The sequence below is a fragment of the Magnolia sinica genome, chromosome 4, assembly GCF_029962835.1.
Source record: "Magnolia sinica isolate HGM2019 chromosome 4, MsV1, whole genome shotgun sequence".
Lineage (NCBI taxonomy): Eukaryota > Viridiplantae > Streptophyta > Magnoliopsida > Magnoliales > Magnoliaceae > Magnolia > Magnolia sinica.
The window spans coordinates 29,667,371-29,692,598 of NC_080576.1; the positions used below are offsets into that span (position 1 = coordinate 29,667,371).

General features: G+C 41.7%; 2 protein-coding genes across 6 annotated transcripts in view; one reads left to right on the forward strand and one right to left on the reverse strand.

Moving 5' to 3' along the window:
• Positions 1-9,718, forward strand: part of LOC131242933 (ENHANCER OF AG-4 protein 2-like) — a 99,516-nt gene extending 89,798 nt beyond the window's left edge. For both annotated transcript variants that reach the window (XR_009169767.1, XR_009169769.1), the window contains exons 12-13: positions 8,643-8,718; positions 8,834-9,718. The gene's annotated coding sequence lies outside the window, so the exon portion shown is untranslated. The remainder of the gene's footprint in view (positions 1-8,642; positions 8,719-8,833) is intronic.
• A 2,675-nt stretch (positions 9,719-12,393) lies between these two features.
• On the reverse strand, positions 12,394-23,171 carry LOC131242935 (uncharacterized). Of its 4 annotated transcripts, none has more exons than XM_058241916.1 (3): positions 22,593-23,171; positions 20,049-20,179; positions 12,394-13,567 (listed from the first exon to the last, which is right to left on the reverse strand). In XM_058241916.1, exons 1-3 carry the CDS (start codon positions 22,782-22,784, stop codon positions 12,796-12,798), a joined length of 1,095 nt encoding a protein of 364 aa, XP_058097899.1. In that variant the 5' UTR covers positions 22,785-23,171; the 3' UTR covers positions 12,394-12,795. The 4 variants fall into 4 exon arrangements, with proteins under 4 accessions (XP_058097899.1, XP_058097901.1, XP_058097902.1 ...); XM_058241918.1 differs by having other exon boundaries at positions 12,394-13,543; positions 22,593-23,168; XM_058241919.1 differs by lacking the exon at positions 22,593-23,171 and adding an exon at positions 20,614-21,460.
• Between the last annotated feature and the right edge of the window lie 2,057 nt (positions 23,172-25,228).

The following is a 25,228-nucleotide window of genomic DNA, read 5'->3' on the forward strand; positions in this document are numbered from 1 at the left end:
GTGTTCAAACTGATCATCCGTTTGGCCTGAAATTTGGAGGGAAGGTAGCCCATCCCTAGCCGACCAGGCCCTAGCTGGCCGATTTCAGGTTTGTGGGCCCCACACACGTGCGGCCTGCCATCCATGCATATGCGTCAAGCCGGTTTGCTGTCCACACATGCAAGTTGATTACAAGTTCCCTCTTTTCTCTATTTCACTACTCTTTCACCTTGTTTCTATAACCCTAACCCTAGATCATCTCAAATCCCCAAGTTCTATTCCACTTTTGAAACCCTAGGTTCTCCCGAATTGAAATGTGAGAATCCCTTGAATTGGGAAATAATCTTTTGCATGTGTGGATGAATCTACTATCCTTTGAGCATTGTTTGGTCTATAAATTTTAATTAATTCAGCCCTAACATGTGTAGGCTTGGACCCTCGTAGATTGCCCTTTTTGAATGCTTGACATTTTGTGGGATGTGGAATTATTGTGATTATTTCTAAATTATTATGATCTAAAGCCTGAAATCTTGCACATCATATCTAATTTTGATGTCCTGCATCAAATTTGATATCAAAGCTTAGGTTTTTCATAGGGTATTGCATTACATGTTTAGGGTTTAGTCTACTCAGGTTTATTTTGCATTAAATTTCATCATATAGGGCTGTTTAGGACCCATCATTCACAATATATACTACTGAATTTTCTATTGTCAGAAATTTCCCAATTTTCATTGCTGAAATTTCTGTTAACAAACTGTTTGGACAGTCACGTTGCTGGAATTTTAGGAGCGTTGCGTAGTTTCCCTCATACAAAGTCCTATATGAGCATTTAGTCTCATTTAGATGCATATAGTTGCATTAGAGGACCTTTGAGTTGAGTGGGTAGTTGTATGCCCACACGTACTGGTCACAGTTTTGAGTTGCGCCCTGCACTAAACATGGAGCAATTATAAGAGTTAATGGACAATATAACCCGGCAGTTTGAGTCTTTGGGTAGGCGCTTGGAACAATGTATTGACCAACGTTGGGATCAGCTTAATGTGCGCGTTACCCAACTAGAGACCTCCGCCTGGGCAAACCCAGCCATTGGGGAAGATGCCCAATCTCAGGCAGGTTGTCAGGAGGATAGACTAGGGAATGGGGGTAGCCAAAGAAACAGACATGGTCTCGCACCCGTGCACCACCCCGCGAGGGGCATCATGATCATTATGACCCAGATGCGCAACTCCTCAAGGGAGTTAGAGTAGAGGCCTCTAAGTTTAATGGCCACTTGGGCCCTAAAGCTTTTCTAAATTGGTTGGTAGATATGGATCACTATTTTAAGTGGTACGACATGTCGGATGCTCGTCAAGTCCGGTTTGCTAAGATGAAGCTTGCGGGTCAAGTAAAGAGGTTTTAGGCTATTGTGGAGTGAAAGAAAGAGAGGTTGAGGGAACCGCCAATAGTCCATTGGGGAGAAATGAAAGAAACTCTTAAGGAAAAACACTTCCCTTTCTCTTATCACTTGAGGTTGGTTGAGGAATCGAAGTCCAAGTCTAAACCTCTCCATATTCTAAATACTAAAGACTTTAAATGAGAGACTGAGTCGGACTCGATGATGTACGCCCTTGTGACTAGGGAAAGCGCACCAGAGGCTAGTGCAGAGTTACCCACTGAGGCCATTCCGATAGTGAATGAGTTTCGTGATGTCTTTCCTGATGATCTACCGAATGAGCTCCCCCCTGTTAGGGATATACAGCACGCCATTGATTTAGTCCCTGGGGCGACTCTACCAAACCTGTCTGAGGTGTTCAATAGGAGTCTGGCAAATTTGTTCAGGTGTTTAGTGGGGGAGCACACCAGAACGTAGGACACTGCACTGCATATCGCCGAGTTTGCATTTAATGGTTTTGTCAATAGATCCACTCGTTTAAGCCCTTTTAAAGTCGTTATTGGTTATAAACCCAGGAAGCCTATTGATCTTGTCCCTATGTCCCTATTCCATAGGCCATCAGAGTCTACAGAGTCCTTTGCACATCACATTCATTCATTGCATCAAGAAATTAGGCGAAAGATCAATACTAGTAATGAATATTACAAAATTTCTTCTGACCAACAAAAATGATTCAAGAAATTCAATGTGGGAGATTCTGTGATGGTCCACATCAGGCCAAAGCAGTACCCTCAGGGAGCCGTTCGTAAATTACACGCGCGTAGCGCTGGACCATTCAAAATTATAAAACGAAACGGTCTCAATGCGTATGTGGTAGATCTTCCACCTTTCATAGGAATTAGTATCACATTCAATGTGGAGGATCTAGTTGCATTTCAGGGGATCACTGATACATTGTCCAGCCTGTCACCTAACCATCCTGATTCCCCAGACCTTTCCCTTGATCCATGGCCCCCTCCCGACCTATCTTTCCAGCCTCTATCTCCCATACCTACCCTTCCCATACCCAGAGAGGAGATAGGGGATATTCTGGACCATCAAATAATATCAACGTCAGACGGTGGATTTCAAAAGTTCCTGGTCGAGTGAAAGTCACACCCAGCTTCAGACAGTGTGTGGCTCACTGAGGAGGAGCTTCAAAGACTTGATCCTGACATGGAACGGTTCAGGAGTTTTGTTTCACTGGTGGCGAAATCTTCGCAGCCAGGGAGAGTTGACGGGGACATCTCGCTCACACGCACGCCCCTCTTGCGCACATACGCAAGGAAGAGGGCCCCACCTTGGATCTGGATCGATGACGACATCCATGGAGGGCCTCCTAGTTAAAAGACTGTGTTTTGGTTCCTTGGGGTGGACCCGATCATCATGTGGATCCCATCATTGGATCTCATGATCGTGGCCCACTACCCTAGGTGACCTAAGACTTTGAGTTTTGCTAATTACCATTATTAGGAACATCATGAATGATTTGAATTGCATTGATTAGTTGTTATTTTTTATTACTTCGTCTTTAAGTAATAGTATGCGCACATGGCGCGGCTTTTGGGATATGGGTTTTTCTTATAAATAACCCCTTGTAGGGTTTTTTACATTGAAGATGATTAATAAAATTCTGCATTTTCCTGCTTCTCTGATTCTCCGAGTTGCGGAAACCTAATTGGGTGCGAAACTCTCCCTTCTTCGAAGGGCTGACTATCGTGGTGTGAAGCCACACCCATCCCAAATCGCCCCCATCTCGTACCCTCCATATTCCTCATCTCCTACAGCCATCCCTTCATCAAATCCACCCATGTTTGCAACTAATCTTTCCCCTACAGCAGATTTTTAGAATCTAGCCTTGCAGGAGGGCTGAAACTTCGGCGGAGCACCGTGTTCAAACTGATTATCTGTTTGGCCTGAAATTTGGAGGGAAGATGGCCCATCCCTGGCCGACCAAGCCTTAGCTAGCCGATTCCAAATTCATGGGCCCCACACACGTGTGAGCTGCCATCCATGCACATGCGTCAGGCCGGTTTGCTGTCCACACGTGCAGGCCGATCACGGGTTCCCTCTCGTCTCTTTTTAACTCCTCTTTCGCCTTGTTTCCATAACCCTAACCCTAGATCATCTTAAATCCCCAAGTTTTATTCCACTTTTGAAACCCTAGGTTTTCCCAAATTGAAACGTGAGTATCCCTTGGATTGGGAAATAATCCTTTGCATGTGTGGATGAATCTACTTTAATTGATTTAGCCCTAACATGTGTAGGCTTGGACCCTGGTAGATTCCCCTTGTTGAATGCTTGACTTTATGTGGGATGTGGAATTACTGTGATTGTTTCTAAATTATTATGATCTAAAGCCTGAAATCTTGCACATCATATCTAATTTTCATGTCCTGCATCAGCATGGCCTCTTATTTAGTTGTCATGATAAACTTGATATTGAAAGATATTCTAATGCATATTAGGCATGTTCTCCAAATGATCATTGCTCTAAGTTAGGCTACTGTATTTTTTTTAGCAGTAATTTAGTCACCCAAAAGACTAAGAAGCAGATAGTTGTGGCACGTTCCAGTGCTAAGGTTGAGTATCGTGCTATGGCTAATGCAATGTGTGAAATTATGTGGTTGAAAAGCTTTGTTTATGTTAAATAGCTACATTATACTAATCTTAAGGGTTTATGAGAAGCTAGGGCTTATGGGCCTTATTAAACTATCCACCTTTCAACACTCTCCCTCAAACTATAGCATCCTTATGAGACCCAACTTGGAACAAGGGCTAACTTAATCAAACCTAAGAAAGAAAGAAATTCTTCTTTAACATAATCAAACTTAAGAAAGAAAGAAATTCTTCTTTGACACACCCCAAAAGCAAAAAAAAAACAAAACTCAAGGTGTTCTAAAAAGAGGAACTTGAGTTTGGCGAGGCACATAATTTTTTTTTGTAAAAGTAGAAAATAAAAAAGTAGCACAATTGTAGAGATGAGTAGCACTGGTTACAATGAGAGGCTAATCAGCGGATGAGAAGTGAAGGCAATGAGACCACCAATACTTTCAGGCAAACAGACACTTTCGCAACTTCAGTGATGTGAGCCATCAAAACGACCATTTGGCACAAATGAGTCTGGATAAACTATCCAGCTCAACAAAAATATTTCCAACTGCACAACACAACCATAAGTTCTAACAACTATCTGGAACAAATAAGAATGGACCAACCGTCTAATATAAATGAGTCTAGATCAACTATCCAACTCAACAAAGGCTAAGCCAACTGCCCAACGCAATCATAAGTACAGACAACTACGTAAAGCAAATAAGAATGGACCAACTGTCCAATACAAACAACGAGTTTGATTCAACTGCTCAGAGTAAACAAGTCAGTACAATCACAAGTCTAAGCCAAGGCTGGGAAAATCACCTGTCCAAACAAGCCGGAATCAACTGTCTGGTATATAAACAGGTTCGGGCCAACTACTCGATATAAATATAGGTCACATCACACATCTTGGCAAGGAGAGCCTGAAACAGAAACTCCTCTAAGTCGTTGAAGGAGGTGGTGGAGGAGGTAAGCACACATCACTTAGAAAGAGGTAATCGAGTCAAATACTTTTAACCTAGACATCCAACAATACCTCCCACCCATTTAGCAAAAAACAACAAATCCCTCAGAAATATTCTTAAGAAAGGAATAAAATAAGAATTTCCAGTAATATCTTCAACTGGACAACGAAAAATCAGCAAGTGCATCAACTGCAGATCTAAAAAGCTTCAAATCCGACAACACATGATGCAAAACCCTAAAAAACATTTCAACCGCAAGCCACCCCCTTCTCACAAATCACAACTAGTCAGCGAGGAAAAGACCCCACGACTCTCAAAACAGTGTGGAATGTGCCTATGCTGAATTGGAAGTTCTATCCTTCCATCGGGCCTAATTTTAATTGATTTATGTGATTTTGATGCAGGACAATTAATCACTTGCTCTAAAAGCTCGAACTATTAGAGTATGGCTAATTAATCCATTTATCTCATAGCTTAGGCCCACATCTCATGGGTTAGGATCTCGGCCAAACCCCCCTCGTGGGCTCGTGGGCCCCAAATCACATGGGCCGCCCCACCCCGAGTGTATCCCCGCATCCCACAGGCTACCCCATTCGAGCCCGTTGTGAAATGCCCTTGCATTAATCACCCTCGGTGAGGAGTCTCGAACACGAGACCTCCCCCGTAGGCCCCAAATCACATGGGTCACCCACCCCGAGTGTGTCCCCGCATCCCACGGACTACCCCACTCGAGCTTGGTGTGAAAATGCCCCTTCATTAATCACCCCCGGTGAGGAGTCTCGAACACAAGACCTCCCGCTCTAATACCAATTTGACGCAGGACAATTAACCACTTGCTCTAAAAGCTCGAACTGTTAGAGTATGGCGATTTAATCCCTTTATCTCATAGCCCAAGCCCCACATCTCATAGGTTAGGACCTCGGCCGAACCCCCTTCGTGGGCTCGTGGGCCCCAAATCACATGGGCCGCCCACTCCGAGTGTGTCCCCGCATCCCATAGGCTACCCCACTCGAGCCCGGTGTGAAATGCCCCTACATTAGATTTCTTAGCATGCGGGCATGTGACTTAGGTTAAATCCAGTGTTTTAAATATCGACAATATTGGCCGATATACCCCATGATATATCTTGTAACCCACCTGTTCAATACGAAACTCGCAAGTAGTTCTATTCGGTGAGCATTTTCGATCCCTTTATTTTTTTCTATAAATCATGTTAAATCAGCGTAAAATTGTTACAAATACACGGTTTTTCATGTTTTGCATGAAAAAATATGGATTGAGAGCTTCAATTTTGAGATTTGGAGGAGATGAGCTTCCATTTCACTAACTACTTGACGGATGGTTATGATCATCATCATCTTAAGTCTCGTCCCAACTATTTCGGGTTGGTTACATGAATCTTTTTCTGCCATTCCACTCTTTCAAGGGCCATGACTTCAATTAGACCATTGGTCATCAAGTCTTTCCTTACTACCTCCACTCATGTCTGTTTGGGCCTTCCCTGTGCCCTTTCAAAGCCTTCAACTTGTACCAAATCACTCCTAACCAGTGCAATTGTTGGTCTCTGTTGCACATGACCAACCATCTAAGTCTACCTTCATCATCTGATGATCTATTGGTGCTAGCTACTCCTAAATTTCCTCAAATGCATTCATTTCTAATTCTATCCTTCTTTGTCTTGCCACTCATCCATCCCAACATCCTCATTTGAGCTACACTCTTCCTATGAACGTGTAGTTCCCCAACATTCTGTCCCATAAAGCATGGCTGGTATTATAGCGATCCTATAAACTTCTCCTTTATGTTTGAGTGGTATGTCACGATCACATAGAACTCCAGAAGCACATTTCATTTCTTCCACCCTCCTTGAATTCTATGGGCAACATCTTCCTCATTCTCTTCACTCATGAATTATCAAACCAAGATTTCGCAAATGATCATTTTGGGAAACTTCCTGGTCAGCAATCTTAACTATTTCCTCGTTCCCACTCCCATTGTTACTAAAATTGCACTTCATATATTCTGTTTTACTCCTGAGTAATTTTAAATCCTTTGGATTCTAAAGCAACCCTCCATAAATAGCTTCGTGTTTATGCCCTCCCTCGCCTACAGACACCATACGCCATGGGATCTCTTCTTGAAATGCCTTGTTAACTTGTCCATAACTAATGCAAACTGGTATGCGCTCAATGTTGACCCCTAGTGCAAGCCTACAGTAATTGGAACCCACGTCTCTGCACTAGTGGTCCTCATATTTGTTATTGCTCCCTCATACATATCCTTAATCATTTGAATATATTCTCTTGAAACTCCTTTCTCTCCCAACTCCCACCAAATTAACTCTCTAGTGACCCTATCATAAGCTTTCTCTAAGTCAACAAAGACCATATGGAGATCCTTCCTCCTCTTCCTATATTTCTCCATGAATCATTTAAGTAGCAAATTAGCTTCAATGATAGACCTCCTTGGCATGAAACCAATTTGATTTTCTGATACATCCGTCCCATGCCTTGGTCTTTGCTCAATCACTCTTTCCCAAAGTTAAGATCTTCCAATAAAAGATATTTTTTACAGGATAAGGTATCAGGAGTGAAAGTACATGGTGGACACTCTAGATCAATGATCATACCGTAGTATGATTAATATAGGCTGTTCATTATGCCTAGCCACTGTCATCTAATCCACTCATCAGTTTGATAGCATGATATACAATTTATATTTGAGAGTTGTAGATCAGGTGATAGAATGGCTACCCTTGTTCATGTGGACACTTCAACAGCATGACATATGATTCCCAACTTGTATGTCTGCAAACTACACATTATCTTTCTGGGAATCACAACGCCCTACTACAGGTGGTGACCTCAAGAACAAATTATTATCGCTAGCAATTACAATTATCAGACACTGCAATACCGAGTAATTAAAATATCCAGGGCATCCAAATGCCCCCAATCAACAACCCCTTGAGTACATTTCCATTTTAGCTTTTCCATGCAAATCTCCCAAACATTGTTAATGAGGATGATGTCAATTCCTGTGTATTTTATTCAATTTGTATTTCTCCAAAGCTTCCCATTTGCACATACTTTTCAAAGCATCCAAACAGGCCCTTATTAAATAGAATCCTCATTCCATTTTAATAAGATATTTATTGCTGAAAGAAAAAAGTAGAGAAAGGACTGGGGTGGGGTTGCTCCATTTTAAAACACAACGGCAATAAACCCCCTAATTGCAATTAGCATCGTTTCAAGGTGAAACGCATGGAATTGCAATTTGGGGACAAATCTCCCATTATTAACAGAGTGGGTTGCCCTCATTTGGTCATTCATTTTTTACTGAATTATAAATTGTTGCAGTTCAATTCAAGTGGGGGGTCTCTGCTCTTGGCTCAATAGTAGACATTTTGTCTTATCTCTGAGGTCATAGGTTCAAGAACCCATGCGTGCGTGGGGGGAAAAAATAAATCAAGTGAGCATCTAAGGCCACCCAAATGCAGATAATATTACCCATCTCGATTGGACATGCATGATGAATGGTTTCTGTTTGTTGCAGTGTTAGTTGAACTTTTAATCTTTGAGTGTGATATTGTACCAATGAGTACTGTATGATCATGGCAGTTCTGCGGCCTATAAAATAATAACCTTCTTTATGCATCTCATCTTAGTACTCACAAGGTTTAGCAGACAATGGTTGTAGTGATCTGTGGGAGGTGATTGAAGCTTGCCACAGAGGTGCGCAATATTCCAGGCTCTTTTCTAGGTGAGGCTAAACATAGAATGATTCCTATTCCAAATCTAGGTTGGTCCACTCATCAGGTAGGTCACATATAGGACATTGGTGATTTCAGTCCTGACTTTCCATTTTCCTCTTACAGGTGCAGCCCACTTGATAAGTGGAATTGGCCTGATGTACGGGCAAAGGCATGTTCAAGGTCAGAGCACCTAATCATTGGCCCTAGTCTGTCACATGTGTGCACGTGATTTTCTTTTTCAATCTTTTATCACATCAATTGCCATGGCGTTTGTGCTTGTTTAGGTGGCAGAAATGCGGTGGCAGCTGATTCTGCAACAGTGGGTTTGAGTCCTTTTCGGCCCACACTTTCATGGTTGGAGCAAGAGGTTCAGAAGCAGGAGAAGAGCATGATTTTTGAGGAGCGAGAATCTGAATTTCAGATGAAAGATTGTAGAAGTGGTCTGCTGTACATGTGTGAATGTGATGCATGTGTGGAATCCATACCATGCATTGTGGGATGGGAGGCACCATGAAGACACCCAGAGCTCAATGTCCACTCAGGGGGGTGCACGCATGTGTTCAATGAGACCATTAGCCATCCCTTTTTTTCCATCCATCATTTCTCATCCATGCATTACCCACCTGATGAATGGACCGGCATGGCTTTTAGCCAGTTCATTGTCATGGTGGGACCCACCTGATGGACAGCCCCATCACAGATGCTTGTGCATTCTCAGGTTTGCTGCAAATCACACTCTTCAGTCCCTAGTGTTGATTGCCCTTTACAAGATTCCTGCAAATCAACCTTGTTAAGTATATGTTCCACAAAACTCAGGTCTGCTAAAGAAGGACATTGAGAATGCACTGGTCACTTAACCATCTTTGCTGATTATCTCACTTATGGAACTGAGCTTCTGTTGATGAGCGGTTAGAATGCATTCTTGAACATGGAATTCATGGGCCAACCCTGTAATGGTATCCTTTTGTCTTTTCATTTGTCTAATTTTTAGTTGTCATTCTTCTTCTTTTTTGTGTATGTTTTTGATAGAAAGCTGTTTTGAAATGGTCTCAAATCTCTAGCAACGAGCTGTGGTGTCCATGCTGTTGTGTTTGTAAAATTCATTCCGTCCATCAGGTGAGCCCCATATAATGTTCACCGTACATAAAAAGACATAGCTTGATCCAATGCTAAGGTGGGCCACACCATGGGAAACAGAGGCTTGCTAGAATTCATCCTGATGTGTTGCAATTGGATATGTTTGGACTTCAGCCCTTGGATCAGGGTCCTTTCCAATGACCAAAAACGCTCATATGGTGGACCTCACAGTGGATGGGGGAAACCCAATTAGACTCTCAGATCTTTGATTATTCTCAGTTCGATCAGGATGTTTTCAGACTTTGGCCCTTGGATCAGGGTCCTTTCACTCCCATGCTGCTCCTCAGTTCGATCTGAACCATTGGCGTCCTCATTACTACCCTATAGAAGCTATGATCTTATAATCATGTTTCATTCTCATTACTACCCTATAGAAACTATGATCTTATAATCATGCTCAATTGACGATCCTGACCTTTTACTCTGTATTTGAATATGAACCATTAAATATTCATCTTCATACACATTCACCCATTCAACAAATGTTTCTTTAAATGGATGTTACCGCAAAATTACTAAGGAATCAACATTTTACCAAATAATGCCCGGACGATTAGAAATTACAGAAAGGTGCTTTTTGAAGAATGAAATTACAAAAATACCCTCATCTTTTTTCTTTTCTTTTTCTGTTGTTCGATCCAGTGAAAATCGAGACTTGTAGGGTCCTCCTGTTATGTGTATGACATCCGAGCAATCCAACACATGCACCCGACCATGGTGACGGCACAAACAAAAAATCAGGCCAATCAAATCGTCGTATGGGCTACACTTGAATTTGGATGTTTCGAGTGGTGTATATTATTTTTTTTTAACAGATTGGCCCACCTTATGATTATATCTGCCATAATTTTTTGTTTGCCTGATAATAAAATTTGGTTTTCATCTGTTGGTTCGATATCAAGGTAGAATCCAGTATCAAGGTAGACCCACAGTTCTGGATTCTCCAATTTCTATAAATAAATAAACGATAGTAATAAAAAAGAAGTAACCGGAAATATCGATTCCTCAGCGGGCACTATTTGGTAAAATTCGAATAGTGGAGAATGGCCTGAACGGAATGATTCTGAATGTACCCATCATCCACTGTGGGGCCCAATAGATGAAAGATCTGGATTGTGTATTTGCTGTTGGTAAGTAAGTAAATGGCTATGTAACTTCAATAACGTCGATAACGGTGGATCCAAATTGCAGGATAAAAGAAAATAAAATCACCACTTGTTGACAGTTCCATCATGGAGCCAGAAGAACCGGAACATTGTAGAGCCATCTCTCTGCAGGACGCACAAGTGGCAGGATTATGAATCGATCAGGTCCACCCATATACTGGCACCAGAACGGATGACGTACATTTTGCAAATAAAACACATGAGATAATCCTGTACGTTACATTTTATACAGTTTGTGGATTTCCTCCTGTTAAAGTCTTTTTCCAGCAAGTTTCTGCCCTGGGAAGCTAGGTGGGGCCCACTGTGATGCTTTTGATAAATTCACTACGTCCATCCGTTTTGCCTGATCATTTTAGGAAGTGAGACCAAAATTAATGCAGACGCAAAACTCAAGTTAGCCACACGAGAGGAAACAGTGGGATTGAGAGATCAACCACTGAAATATTCGCATGGACACACAATTTTAGTATCAGGGTTTTTTTTTTTTTCTTTTTCTTTTTATTTTTTTTTAATTTTTTTTGGGTTTTAGTTCATACCAGTATAAATGACCTTGTAAACGGTTTGGATGGCATATAAACATCAAGGTGGACCCCAGAAGGTTTCCACGGTAAGCATTTCTTTTTCCACTTTTCCCCCACGTGTGCCATCCTCGAGTTTTAGATCTTCCTCTCAATTTTTTTGTCTTTATGACCTGAAATGAGCAAAGGTAAAACGGATGGATTTATCACAAACACCACGGTGGGTCCCACACAGCTTCCCAGCGTTTGGCAGGAAATCCGCGTCCACTGTCAAGGCCTGCATATGGGGCAGATCCGTTTTGCACGTAATAGCTAGATGGACGTATTCCAGTCCTTCCTCCCATATTGGGATTGCTGAAAATGAGGAGTTAAAAAAGACACGGCAGAAGGATTTCTGCAGCGGTATGTGCGGGTTTTCAGTTCTAACAAGTGGGCCCGGGTTCAGCCAGATTCTCTGGACAACAAATCTCGTGTACCACGCCAAGTCAGTCAAAAAGGTCAGGAGTAATCTTCTAGTCTGGGAGAATTTAGCGGCTGGTACCAACGATCTGGACCACCGAAAATGGTCCACTTGTCATAATTGAAACTGCAAAAAATATACCATGACGCCTGTCTTGAGCCTCGTGAATTTATACATATAAATGCAAAAAAGCCTAATAAACAACACCAAAATATTCTCCTCATTTTTCTTTTTCTTTTTTTCCCTCAATATAATGCCCTTTCTTCCATTCAATTAATAAGCTCCGCGCCGCGCACCCCCCCCCCCCCCCCCCCCTTCAAGACAAGGGAAATTTACAGAACCAGCAACAGTTTCTGGGTTTTGGTTGCATGCATGCATCTTCCCAGGCAAAAGAAAAGCACGTGGGGCCCACAAGGCCCATCGGAACAGATGAGATTTGAGTTGGGCTGGTTGATAATTCTCATTAACATTTGAATTTCCTAGTGGAGAATACACATAAACTACAATATCAAAAGGGTAAGGTGGAAGCCACAGCATCCAAGAAACTGTTAATAACATACCTTTGCAGCCAATCTCAAGCCAAGAACTGCATTAGGATGGGCAGCCACTGTTTTGAGCTAAAAAACACATGGGCCGTCATCACACACACCTTATTCGCTCCTCTTTTCCGTCTTACAGAACTGTGCACTGTGCTGGTTGAGAATTCTCATCCCAAAGGCCACAAGTCCTCGAACCAGAAGAGAAAAAATGAATATCTTCTTCTTCCTTTTTTCCTTCCAAAAATCTGCACTGGGGCTCTATTACCTAGTCAAGAGCAGCTTTGTTCCTTCGGACAGCTGTTGGCTTCGGCAATCCATCGAACATGGACCTTGTGGTGGCTGCAGTTGATAAAGCCTGCGAATCGGGTTTTAAGTTCCACTTTGAAGTTGGCCAGATAGAGGAGGAATTGGTTTCTGAGTCTTGCAAGTTTGAAGTGCTAGATGATTTCCTGAATCCAGTGAAGATATCGGACAGGAACGAATCTCCCATAGGAATTGGATTAAACCGATCAGAATCTGCTTCTGTTGCTCGGCTCACAGATTTAGGCCTTTGAGCTAGACCCTTCCCTGTTATTCCTGAGAACCCCATGCTGCAATCATCCTTCAACAGCAATTCCGGGGTGCCTGGATCAGCATCTGCTTTCTGACTTCTCCAAACAGACTTCTGGTTTGGTCTTTTGGACTGGCTTTGCCCCGTTTCATCGGGCAGCAAAGCCTCAACTAGTTCCCCATTTTCTGTTAGAAAACCATTGGCTAAGCTTCTAGTCCTCCGGTGATGTCTTGGGGGTAGGTCAGAAGCAGGTGATGTCAGCTGCTCGTCTTCTAGATAATGAGTTCCGCCATTTTCGTAAACTTCCATCTCTGTACCTTCTGGTTTTAGGCCATAGTAGCCCTGTAAACTGCTCATGGCTGGAGAAATGCTTCGTTGTGGGAATGTCGACTTTAGTGACTGGAGTGTGTTCAAAACGTCGAGATGATGTTGGTGTGACTGGCTCTGTCCATTACTGCTCTCTCTGCCATAAGTTGACAATAAGCTACTGTGGAATTCATATGGCTACCCTTTCAATGGAGATTCTCTACCAAACTCAGATATCAATTGACATCCATATTGAAAATAAATTTTTGATAGGCATCATCATTGCAAATAATAGAACCAGGAAAAGGCAGACAACTGAAAGTTTGCAGTTAGTAGAGATGAAAAATGGTCAATCTTGCTGTTCATACACATTTAATAGCAGTAACTAAACTAAGCACCTGTGCTCAAATCATGGAACTTAGGACAATAGGTAGCTGTTGTATTCAGGAATGATGGAAGGGCAACCTGCATTAAATGGGGTGCCATTTTTCTGTTAAAGCTCACCTATGAATTAATCTCTCTCTCTCTCTCTCTCTCTCCATAAAGCTACCTAAGTTATCTTGATAGTGTGAATAATTAATTATCATTAATTGAAGAAAACATATATATCTAAAAGACTGATCACAGGCAACCAATGACAACCAGTTAAGTAACCATCTTTAAATAAAGGAAAGGACTTGATCTTAATACAGGATCTGCTTGCATGGCATTCCTCTATCTCTCTTTGGCCCATTTATGTAATATTTCTCCCTCCCTCCCTCCCTCCCTCCCTCCCCTCTTCTTTTGATATGTGAGCTGGGTTTGAACCCAGGACCTCAATATTGAAACACACTGCGTCTTCCATTGAGGTTGGGATAGAGAAAAACTGCTCGGAATTGGAGAAGAGTAAAGATTTAGACCATGCTTGCATGACTCGCTTAGGCAGATGGCAGTAAGACTTGTAATAATTGAGCTCCATGTAGGGGAGCATCATGAGATCCACCCATCCAACATGTGAACCGCTTCAATTTCACCATGTTTCCCAAAAAATCAGGTGGGCCACACCATAGGCAACAATGAAATTAATGTAGGGGCATTTCCACACCGGGCTCGAGTGGGATAGCCCATGGGATGCAGGGACACACTCGGGGTGGGTGACCCATGTGATTTGGAGCCCACGAGGGAGGTCTCGTGTTCGAGATTCCTCACCGAGGGTGATTAATGTAGGGGCATTTCACACCAAGCTTGAGTGGGATAGCCTGTGGGATGCGGGGACACACTTAGGGTGGGTGGCCCATGGGATTTGGGGCCCATGAGCCCACAAGGGGAGTTCGGCCGAGGTCCTCACCCATGAGATGTGGGGCCTGAGCTATGAGACAAAGGGATTAATTCGTCATACTCTAATAGTTCGAGCTTTTAAAGCAAGTAATTAATTGTCCTGCATCAAATTGGTATCAGAGCGGAAGGTCTCGTGTTCGAGACTCTTCACCGTGGGTGATTAATGTGGGGGCATTTCCACACCAGGCTCGAGTGGGGTAGCCCATGGGATGTGGGGACACACTCGGGGTGGGTGACCCATGTGATTTGGGGCCCACGGGGGAGGTCTCGTGTTCGAGACTCCTCACCGAGGGTGATGAATGCAGGGCATTTCACACCGGGCTCGAGTGGGGTAGCCCGTAAGATGCGAGGACACTCGGGGTGGGTGGCCCATGTGATTTGGGGCCCACGAGCCCACGAGGGGGGTTCGGCCGAGGTCCTAACCCATGAGATGTGGGGCCTGGGCTATGAGATAAAGGGATTAATTCGTCATACTCTAACTGTTCGAGCTTTTAGAGCAAATGGTTAATTGTCCTGCATCAAAAAATCCTTTTAAAAAATGATGAAAATCAGCTAAATACCTCTAAATTCACATGATGTGGCCCATGTGCTTTGGAATGGCTTGAATTTTGGGGTGTCCTTCATCCAGGTGGGGTGTGTTAGGTGAATGGATTGGATGCCATATACAAACCATACTGGACCCCACACACAATTTGAAAGGTTTTAATGGTGGGTCCCATACGAACTGTTTTGTGTGGTGTGGCCCACCTGATTTTTTGGCTTAGGGCCAATTGTAGGGTGGTCAAATGCAGAGTGGTGCACCTGATGGATGGGGTGGATTTCATGCACAAAAAATTGATGCCCCATCTGCCTACATGAATCACGCATGCTATGCCTTAACCCCACTTGATGGACGGGGTGGATTTCATGCACAAAAAGTCAACAACCCCTATGCCTACATGAATCATGCATGCTATGCCGTAACCCTCCCTCTCCCATAGTCCCACATCTCTCTAAAAGACAATACTTTCCCTAAACAATAGTATACAAAACCACCTTTAAGTTCAAAACCGTGAGATAACAGATCCTTTAGTAGGAGGGTACTTGTGGCGGAGATCCCACTAATGTTTATTATGGTATTAAGGGAAGTTAGAGGGTGTTTGTGGGATTCAGGGAAAGATCCAACACTCTTTGTTGGATATGGCAATACGGAAGAGGGTTTAGACTGACATGTGAAAGGGAAGATGGAATGTTGGACATTGCAGAGATTTTAATCTATGGTTAGATGGAACACTGGTTGGATTATGATCCTCCATCTATTCATCCGAGTATGATTTCTTTTTCATTCTTATCCGTGTTTTGTTTTGGGAAGCTCTTATATGCCATCGTGCTTTTGCTCAACTTATTAGGGGTCAATGTGGTAGCTCATGTATGCATTAGAAAATTGTACAAATAACTCAAAATACACTACTACTCTGGTTAGGTTATGACCAGAAATCAGATTTGATTGGACAATCTTAGAATCTAATTGATGGATATACAGACACTACTGTGGTTAGGTTATGAGCACAAATCAGATCTGATTGGACAATCTTAGAATCTAATTGATGGATATATTGTTATGATTGAAATCATATAATATTTTTACTTTTAACCATTCATTAGATGGCCATTAATCAGTTGATTAGAACATAATCTGAGTCTTTTTTTTAAAGCGGTACCTGATCTATCTACAGTGAAATCCATGATTGTAATGTTTTAGTTTGAATAACATTTACTTCATACTGAAAATTGAAAATTTATAAGTGCATGAGCAAGAAGCATCACGCCCTGCAAGATTATTGAAGTTTTTCTCTGCTTATTAAGCGGGAGAATTAAGGGATTTGAGGCTGCACATCTGCATGTGTCAAAATCAAGAGCCCATAGATGCTGGTGTGGTCACATGCAAGAAACTTGATTCATTGGTCAGGCCAGTCCTAATATGAATGTTCCTTCATCCAAAAAATCTGGCTGGTCACACACACACACACACACACACACACACACACACACAAAGAAGAAGAAGAAGAAGAAGAAGAAAAAGAAAAGGCACTCGCAAAAAGCAGGATCTGATGGTAATTCATCATATTCACAGCTTCTCAAGGGGAGGAACAAAAATTCTTTGCCAGGCAGGAAAACAAAGTTTTGGCTTCCAAAACCAAAATACCAACAAAGAAATCTTAATATGATCAAGGTTGCAATAAAATGAGGTTGGGTTTTAAGTCAATTCAAGACAACTTGCAGAATCATGCTCCTGCATCCAATATCCCTATATAAATATAGGAGTTGCAGCACTAGTCATGATGGCCCCTAATCAGATCTGTAATAGTTTCCCACAGAATGGTCTTATATCCTAACCCCAAGTCATTTATTGAGAACTTCTGTCAGTTTACATCAGAGAAAACACAACCAGTAACCATATCTTTGAGCTATGATATCCAAACAAGATTCTTGATATCAGGACTCTAAAATTTGTTGGTCCAAACTACCTAACTCCCTGAGTGCAAGAGTGTGAGAATCAGAACTCTATGTGACTGCATGACCTCCTCTCTGCATTGTGTTCACATATCTAGTGTCGAACTCTGTTAGTGTGACTACAATTGAACTTCCAAAACGCATGAACCAAGCATGTATTGGTTCCCAAATCAAACAGAGACTTGGATCTTAAGTTACCACAAGTGGCAAGAAGCAGGAACTGGTCAAGAAAAACTAATTGAGTACCAAATGCATAGAGGAACCAAGAAACTCCATATACAAGACCATGTAAAACACCATTATGTGGTGGGGACATCATGCGCACACCCCCTCTACGCACACATTCAAGGAGGAGGCGGGCCCCACTTTCCATTTGGATTGACGACGACATCTTTGGAGGACTCTGTAATTAGGGGGCTGCGTTATGAAGCATTGGAGTGGACCTGGGACCCAATCATCACATAGATCCTACCATCGAATCTCATGATCGTGGCCCACTACTTTAGATGATTTAGGATTTTGAGTTTTGATTATTTTTATTATTAGAAACATCATGAACGGCTTTGATTACTTAGATTAGTTATTTTATTTATTTTAGTTTTGGTATAGTGCGCACACACGGCACAAGGGTAGTTTTGCCTATTTGGATTTAGGGTTTTCTTATAAATAAAGTAATCCCATGTATGGACTCTCATGATATTATGAATAATAATAATAATAAATCATGCATTTCTTCCTATCTCTCACATTGAGTTGAAGGATCAAATTGGGTGTGAAGCCCTCCCTTCCTCGAAGGCTTAACTACTGTGGTGCGAAGCCACACCCGTTCCAAATCATCACCATCTTCTTCCGCATTTCATCCATCATCCTCAACACCCCATCAACCATCAGATTCACCAATTTTTGCATCAAAATCATCTCCTACAGCAGTGCACAAGAAGGTTTTTAGATTTTGGTGCATCTATGGGGCTGAAATTTTGGCGGAATACTACGCACAAACCATGTACCGGATCGAAGTGATTTTTGGTATGGAAACAACCCAGTCCTGGCCGATCCTAGCCTAGGAGTCCTTTTCCCAATTTTGTGGGCCCCACACACGTACGAACATCCGGTCACACACGTGCATCCAAGCCAACCTGCTGTCCAGCGTGCATGGCCCATCCCAGGTCCTCTTTTCCCCTCTGTTTCTTTCCTTTTTTTGGTTTAAAACCTCCCCATAGGATCCCCCATTAATCATCTACTTAAACCCCCTTAGATCTACCTCTAATATTCACTCCTAAACATGATCAACATATGGTACAACGGAATTGTTAAATATGGAAATTGCTAAATCAGCCCCGTACCCTCGAATACCTTGACTAATCCCTAACCATCATCTAGAAAACCTCATAATCTGAAATCCATAACTTAAAAGGGTCCCAAATCTCAATTTTTCCCAATTTTCAAACTCTAGATTTTCCCCCAAATTAAAACTTAGTGAATCTCTTAAGTTGGGAACAATCCTATGCAAGAATGGATGATTCTTACACTCCTTTGGGCTTGTTTGGCTCATAATTTTATTTGATCCAACCATAATGGTTGTGTAGGCTTGGACCTCCATAGATTCCCCTTCTTGAATGTTTGATGGTATATAGGATGTGGAATTTTGTGACTGTTTAATATTGGCATAATCACAGACTTAATTTCTTGCACTCCATGGTTAATTTCATGTCCTACATCATTATGCATCCTCTACATAGTTAAGCTATACCTCATGTATATTCAAAAAAATATAGAAAGCTATAGAAACTGAATGATGTTGAAGATCTTATGGAAGTCAGGGCTGTGTGTGTGTGCGCGCGCGCGTCTGTGAGAGAGAGAGACTTCTGGTTTCGAATTGGTGAAACCAGATTCTTAAAGCCAACCCAAAGAAATGGATGATAATGATGATATGTTAGGGAGAGTGTCATTTAAACCCATCAAGGCACATTATATAATAGGACAACTTTCAGAGTGCCTTGAGAGGGGAGGTGTTCTGATCTGTAAAACAGCATGGGGATTTATCATTTCTTTTGGTCTCTTAGATGAGAATGAAGGTAGAACTAAGCCATCTCTTTAAAACTTCTAACACAAAAACATAAATCTAGGGGTGACCAGTTTTCACAGTTAACTTGTAGAACTTTGGTGGTGATGGATTTCAGATACAATGTTTCTATTTTGTGAAATTGGGGTCTACTCATAAAAATTTCCCCACAAAATCAAGGCAAGAGAAATTAAAATCATTACATGTTCTCTTACTTTTTTCCACATTTTGTTTGAACCAACCAACCAAACTATTAGGATCACTCCAACAAGAGAAAATATGCTGAAAGTCCAGATACCAGGAGCATAAATAGAGTAAGCAAGCTGATTTATGAGATCACGCTAAAAGATATGACACTGGAGGGCCAAATTTTTCTCTGCATCATTGACTGAAAAGCTGCCTTAGTGAAAGACTCCTTCCCAAGCCCCAATAATTCAAAAAAGAAAAAGGGGATAGTTGCCAGAGTTTTGGTTTCCCTGAATTAAATTTCACAAAAACTCCGAGTCACAAAAGAGAGAGAGAGAGAGAGAGAGAGAGAGAGAGAGAGAGAGAGAGAGAGAGTATCCAAAGTTAAACACAAGATAAATAATCAGAAAGCTCTCTGAGAAATGCACCAAAGCTACACAATACATGTACCAGCAAAACAATAGGAAGTCAACACCTTTGACGGAGCTTAATGAAATTTCCAATAATTGTGACAACAAGGTCCTTTAGAAATGCCCACAAATTATCACTAAAGGGGAAAAATTCAAGACTGCACAAATAAGCAATCAAAAGAGCATAGTAGTACCCTGGACTAGGTGAACCATCTGAGAGGTTGTGAGATGGGGGGTGTCGTCCTGGTAGTGGTATCTGCAATGTCTTGTGTGCAAACATCTGAAGATCCGTTACCAAACCATTCATCCGTTTAATGTCAGACACCTAACACATTAAAACAAACCCTTATTAAAACCTAATTGCATCCTATAAAAGAAAAGCAAGAATTCCGCTTTAATTATAAAACAAAGGTGAACATCAACATATGAAAGATTAGATACGTATGCAAAGTTGTGTATAGTCGAATGGAGAACATTTGGACTATTAGTACCCATGCCCATAGAGAAATGATTTATTGTTGGACACCAATTGCAAGTCAATAGGCCTGTTTGGTTAACAAAAAAGTTCTGTCCAGATATCCTTGTGCAGATAGAAGCAACATCCATGGTCATTCAAGCACCCTTGGGCACCTATTCCAATAAAATTAACTATTGGACTATGCAAAAAAAAAAAAAAAGTGATTGTAATTTTTTACCCTATCTTCCATAGGGTAAACGAAGGAGTTTGTAATTTTTCTGTACCATTGGGACTATTAGTACCCGTGCTTATAGAGAAATGATTTATTGTTGGACAACCATTGTGAGTCTCTATAGGCATGTTTGGTTAGCAAAAAAAAAAGTTCTGTCCAGATATCCTTATGCAGATATAAGCACCATCCATGGTTAGTCAAGCACCCTTGGGCACGTATTCCAATAAAATTAACTATTGGACTATCCAAAAAAGTGATCGTTACCTAGTATAAGCTAATCTGGATAAGAATTGGTTTTTACCCTATCTTCCATAGGGTAAACGAAGGAGTTTGTAATTTTTTTGTATACATGTGGGACATATGCCACATGTACCAATGTGTTAGAAATAAGACCGTCCATCTTCAAACACCTCAAATGTACCACATCCACCCTACATGTACCAATGTGCCATGTTTACATATGCCACATGTGGAACATGTGCCAACATACATATTCAAACACCCACATGTGGTAAATGTGCCACTGTGCATCTTCAAGCATCCATAACTAGCAAACGCGCCACCATGCATCTTAAAGTGACCCACATATGCCCCATGTGCCATTATCAATGTACATGTGCCCTGCCCCCACATGTTCACATGTGACAATGTACCAAATGTATATAAGCCCCACATGTACTTGTCCATCCACCCCTATCCCAGGGTAGTTTACAAACATCAATAAGGAGAATGGAATAGCCTATTCATGAAAGCTTATCCATACATGCCTTAGCTGCACGTGTCCAAAATAGCTTATCAGGACACAACTTTGATGGTAATCGGACAGGCAATATACTAGGGGCTTGGCGAGTTTCTTTTTGCTATCTGATCTGAATTGGAGGAAGACAATTTTCCCCAATAGCAACCAGATCATGACTCTGGTGTTTAATGCTTGATATCAGAGTGTTATTAACAAAAGAAGCCTGCTTTGCAACTGGCCATATCTATAGTATAGAGAAACCTACCAATGTCAACATGCTCATAAAGAATGCATCCATCAAGCCACCGTCATCCAGATTTATAATATACCAAGACAATGGTGCCCGCTATTAAAGAGGAAATCTGCGATGCTCAACTAAATGAAAAATAATAATAATAATAATAATAATAATAACTATTTATTCATTCATCAATCATACAGTTGGGTACCGCCTTTCCATTGATTCAGGTCGTTCACTAGGTAAGACCCATCATGAATGGATCACGCCTCAAAATCTCTCCCATCGCAAAGTCTTACCTGTATGATTGGCAGATTCTTTCTAGTTAAATGTAGATGTTGGCCAACCTATCCGTTTGTATGGCACCAATGGGTCAGCTAAAACCATCTGATACGGGAGTGATCCTTGGGACACGGCTCGTCCATTTGAGCCTATTGTATGAATGCTATGGATCACCGAAGGCAAACCCCAACAGCACAATTTCTGAAGCAAACCAGAAACACTGTATGCTTAGGTCATAGGTCAAGAATCGCATAGTGATTTCTTATTAAAACTATGTTACATTGCTAACACTAACAAAATATTCAACAAAGGTCAATTTTCCGAATAAAATCTCTACCATTAGTTGGACTTGTCGACTACAAATACGAACATTTAGGCTGTGTTTGGTTGCACCAAATATCATGATAACACAGCATCAGGAACTGTGTTCCATTACGAAACAATAGAAAATTAGCCAAGCAATTTCATAAATCACACAAAAAGGCCATCCGTATTATTGTATTTATATTCTTATTTTTGTAATCAAGATGACAAATAAAGGACATTTATCAAAAGCAAACTAATATCTAAACCCCCTGTTTTTTGACATCTAAACACCCACATGAAGACACATTCATCATTGTATTGGATCACTGATGACAAATCGTCAAGAAGAAAGGACATTTATCGAAAGAAAATAAAAAAACCAGATATTTAAAACCCCTGTTTTTGATAATTACACCCATTAGCCTTCCTCAATCAAATAAAACATCCAAATACAATTTTTTTTTCCTAAAATGTATTTATTTACCTCGACACCGTACTTGATCGCCACGCCCGCCAGTGTGTCCATCTTAGATACGCGGTGCTCGATGTAATTGGCGCCGGGGAGGATATCCGATGGCGACATTGAATTGATTTCTCTCTCTCCGATGGCCGATTCTGTGAAATCATCCCCAAAAATCTCAAATTTCCCATTCTTCCAGCCTCTGTCAAGCTGCATTTCTTATAATCCCCCGAAAAAGACAAATTTTCCTAAAATGGTAAATTACCCTATAAATTTCAAATTGCGGGATTTCGAAATGAAATTCACGGATCGGGCAATTGAGGGATTTCGAAATTTCCTTGGAGGAATTCGATGGGTGATTTCGAAATTTCCCTGGATGGATGCAGAGAACCGATTTTATTCACGGGAGTAGAGAGAATTGTCCCGTTTGGAGAAAAAAATCGGATGTAGAATGCCGTGATCGAGGAAATTAGAGTCCTGGATTTCGATTTTAGATCGGATTTCCGTTTGAGAGATTATCTCTGCTCGAAGAAGCCTTAAATCCGACAAAACCAAAACCAGGAAAATGGAGTTTAGAGAGAGAGAGAGAGAGAGAGAGATTGCGTCTTGCTTAACCCATACCAGCCGTTTATTTTAGTTGACGCGGTTTGTGGGCCCAGTGACACGTGTCGTTTGTCACTTTGCCACTTTTAAGGCTACTCGCGAAAAGGGACGAGAGTTCCGTCCGCAGGCACGGTTCCTGCAAGCACACGTATGGGAGATCTAAACCTTTCTTAGCAAAGCACACGTATGGGAGATCTGAACCTTTCTTAAGGAGGTCCGTACAGTATAAGTTCAGTGGACCACATGATCGAAGAATGGATAGTTTAAATGAGTCGGCATCTGTCCACACAACAAACCGTTCTGGCCATCTCACACGCGAATTCGCATGAGTTTTACGAGAGTGTGGCCTGCCAAATGAATGGCCGGATCTTGCACGCATGTGCGACGTCAGCGTGTGGGAAATCGAGTAGACTTTTGGTGACACTGGTTGGTACGAGGAACCTTGTTTTTTCTTTTCTCTTTCTTTTGAATTGATAGTCTGGCGGTGTGACGGATGATTCGCAGGCACTTCGAGATTACTAGAAATTGCATACGTGGCAATCTAAATGTAACTGTCTAAATTATTGAATCGGACATAGATGGGATTAGTGGATATTCATTAGACGGTTACAAATGAAAATCATCCAGTGGTCATATTCTAACATACGAGTGTCCACGTATCAGTGGTTAGGATCGTTTACCTAATGTTTTTTTTAAAAACCTATGACTTGGAAACGGTGGGTTACACGATTTGGCCCGTTTAATTTGAGCTAACGTATGGGACGTGTATAATTACAAACTGCCTGAGTATCAAGCTTTTTTCGCTAACAGAGTATCAAATCCCCTCTTCTTCTTCTTCTTTTACTTTTGTTTTTTAAGGAAATCCTGCGCAGGAAACCTAGGTGGGCCCACGGTGATGTTTGTGAGAAATCTACCCCGTTTTTCGAGATCATTTCAGGGCACGAACCAAAAATAATATGGATCAAGTACTTAAGTGAGCAGAAGACGTAAGGATTGAACATCCACAATTGAAATATTCGTGGGGCCATATAAGCTTTCAATTAGGCTAATATTAGTGTTTTCCGTTCATCAGAACAGGAATGACGTTACGAACAGTATAGATGGCAGGTAAACATCACTGTCGACCACACGGAGGTTTCAACGGTAGGAATGTACAGTATAGATTTCTCACAAACATAAAGGTGGGCCCAGCCATCTTTCCAGGGCAGGAACATGCGAAGGCTTTCGCAGGAATTCCGCGTCTTCTTTTCTTTTTTTTTTTCGATTTCTGACAAATGGAATCGCGTGTATCCTAGCTATAATATACATCCAACTTTTAAAACGTGCGAGAGTCCAGGATGACGCATTGCAAGTGCCGAGCCGCGTGCTGTCAAAAGGTGATGGGCGTGTCGTGGGGCACACCACAATCACTTGTTGATTTTCTTCCGAACAGGCCATTTGAGTAGAACCCACGGTCCTGATTCATTGTCAGGGCATCTTCACTGTCAGCTCCACTTAATGATTGGCCTCGATCTAGCACACGTGTGACGTGTCCACACATGTCCTGCGATTGTCCTCTTCAATCTCTTACGATGAGCGTGTCTCTGCAGCATCGTTCATTTATCTCTAGTGAATTATTTATAAGATCTTTGTAGAATAGATGGACGCGGATTTCCTTCCAAAGCCTTTGCAGGAAGTTCTGCGCTGGGATTCTAGGTGGGGTCCACCGTGATGTTCGTAAGAAATCTACACAGTCCATCCCTTTTGAGAGCTCATTTTAGATCATACGACTAAAATAGAGGTGGATCCAAAATAAAGTGGGTCATACAAGAGGAAAAACAGTGGAAAGTGTTTCCTATCATTGAAACCTTCTCAGCATCTACCTTGATGTTTTTATATGTCATCTAAACCCTTTATAAGGCCATTCCCACTGGGATGAACATAAAACACCAAAAACTTAGCCTTATATCAAAATCTGTGGCCATACGAATGTTTCAAACAGTGGTCACTGAATCCCCACTGTTTACTCCCGTGCGGCTCACTTGAGTTTTAGATCCACCTCTATCCTAAAATGATCT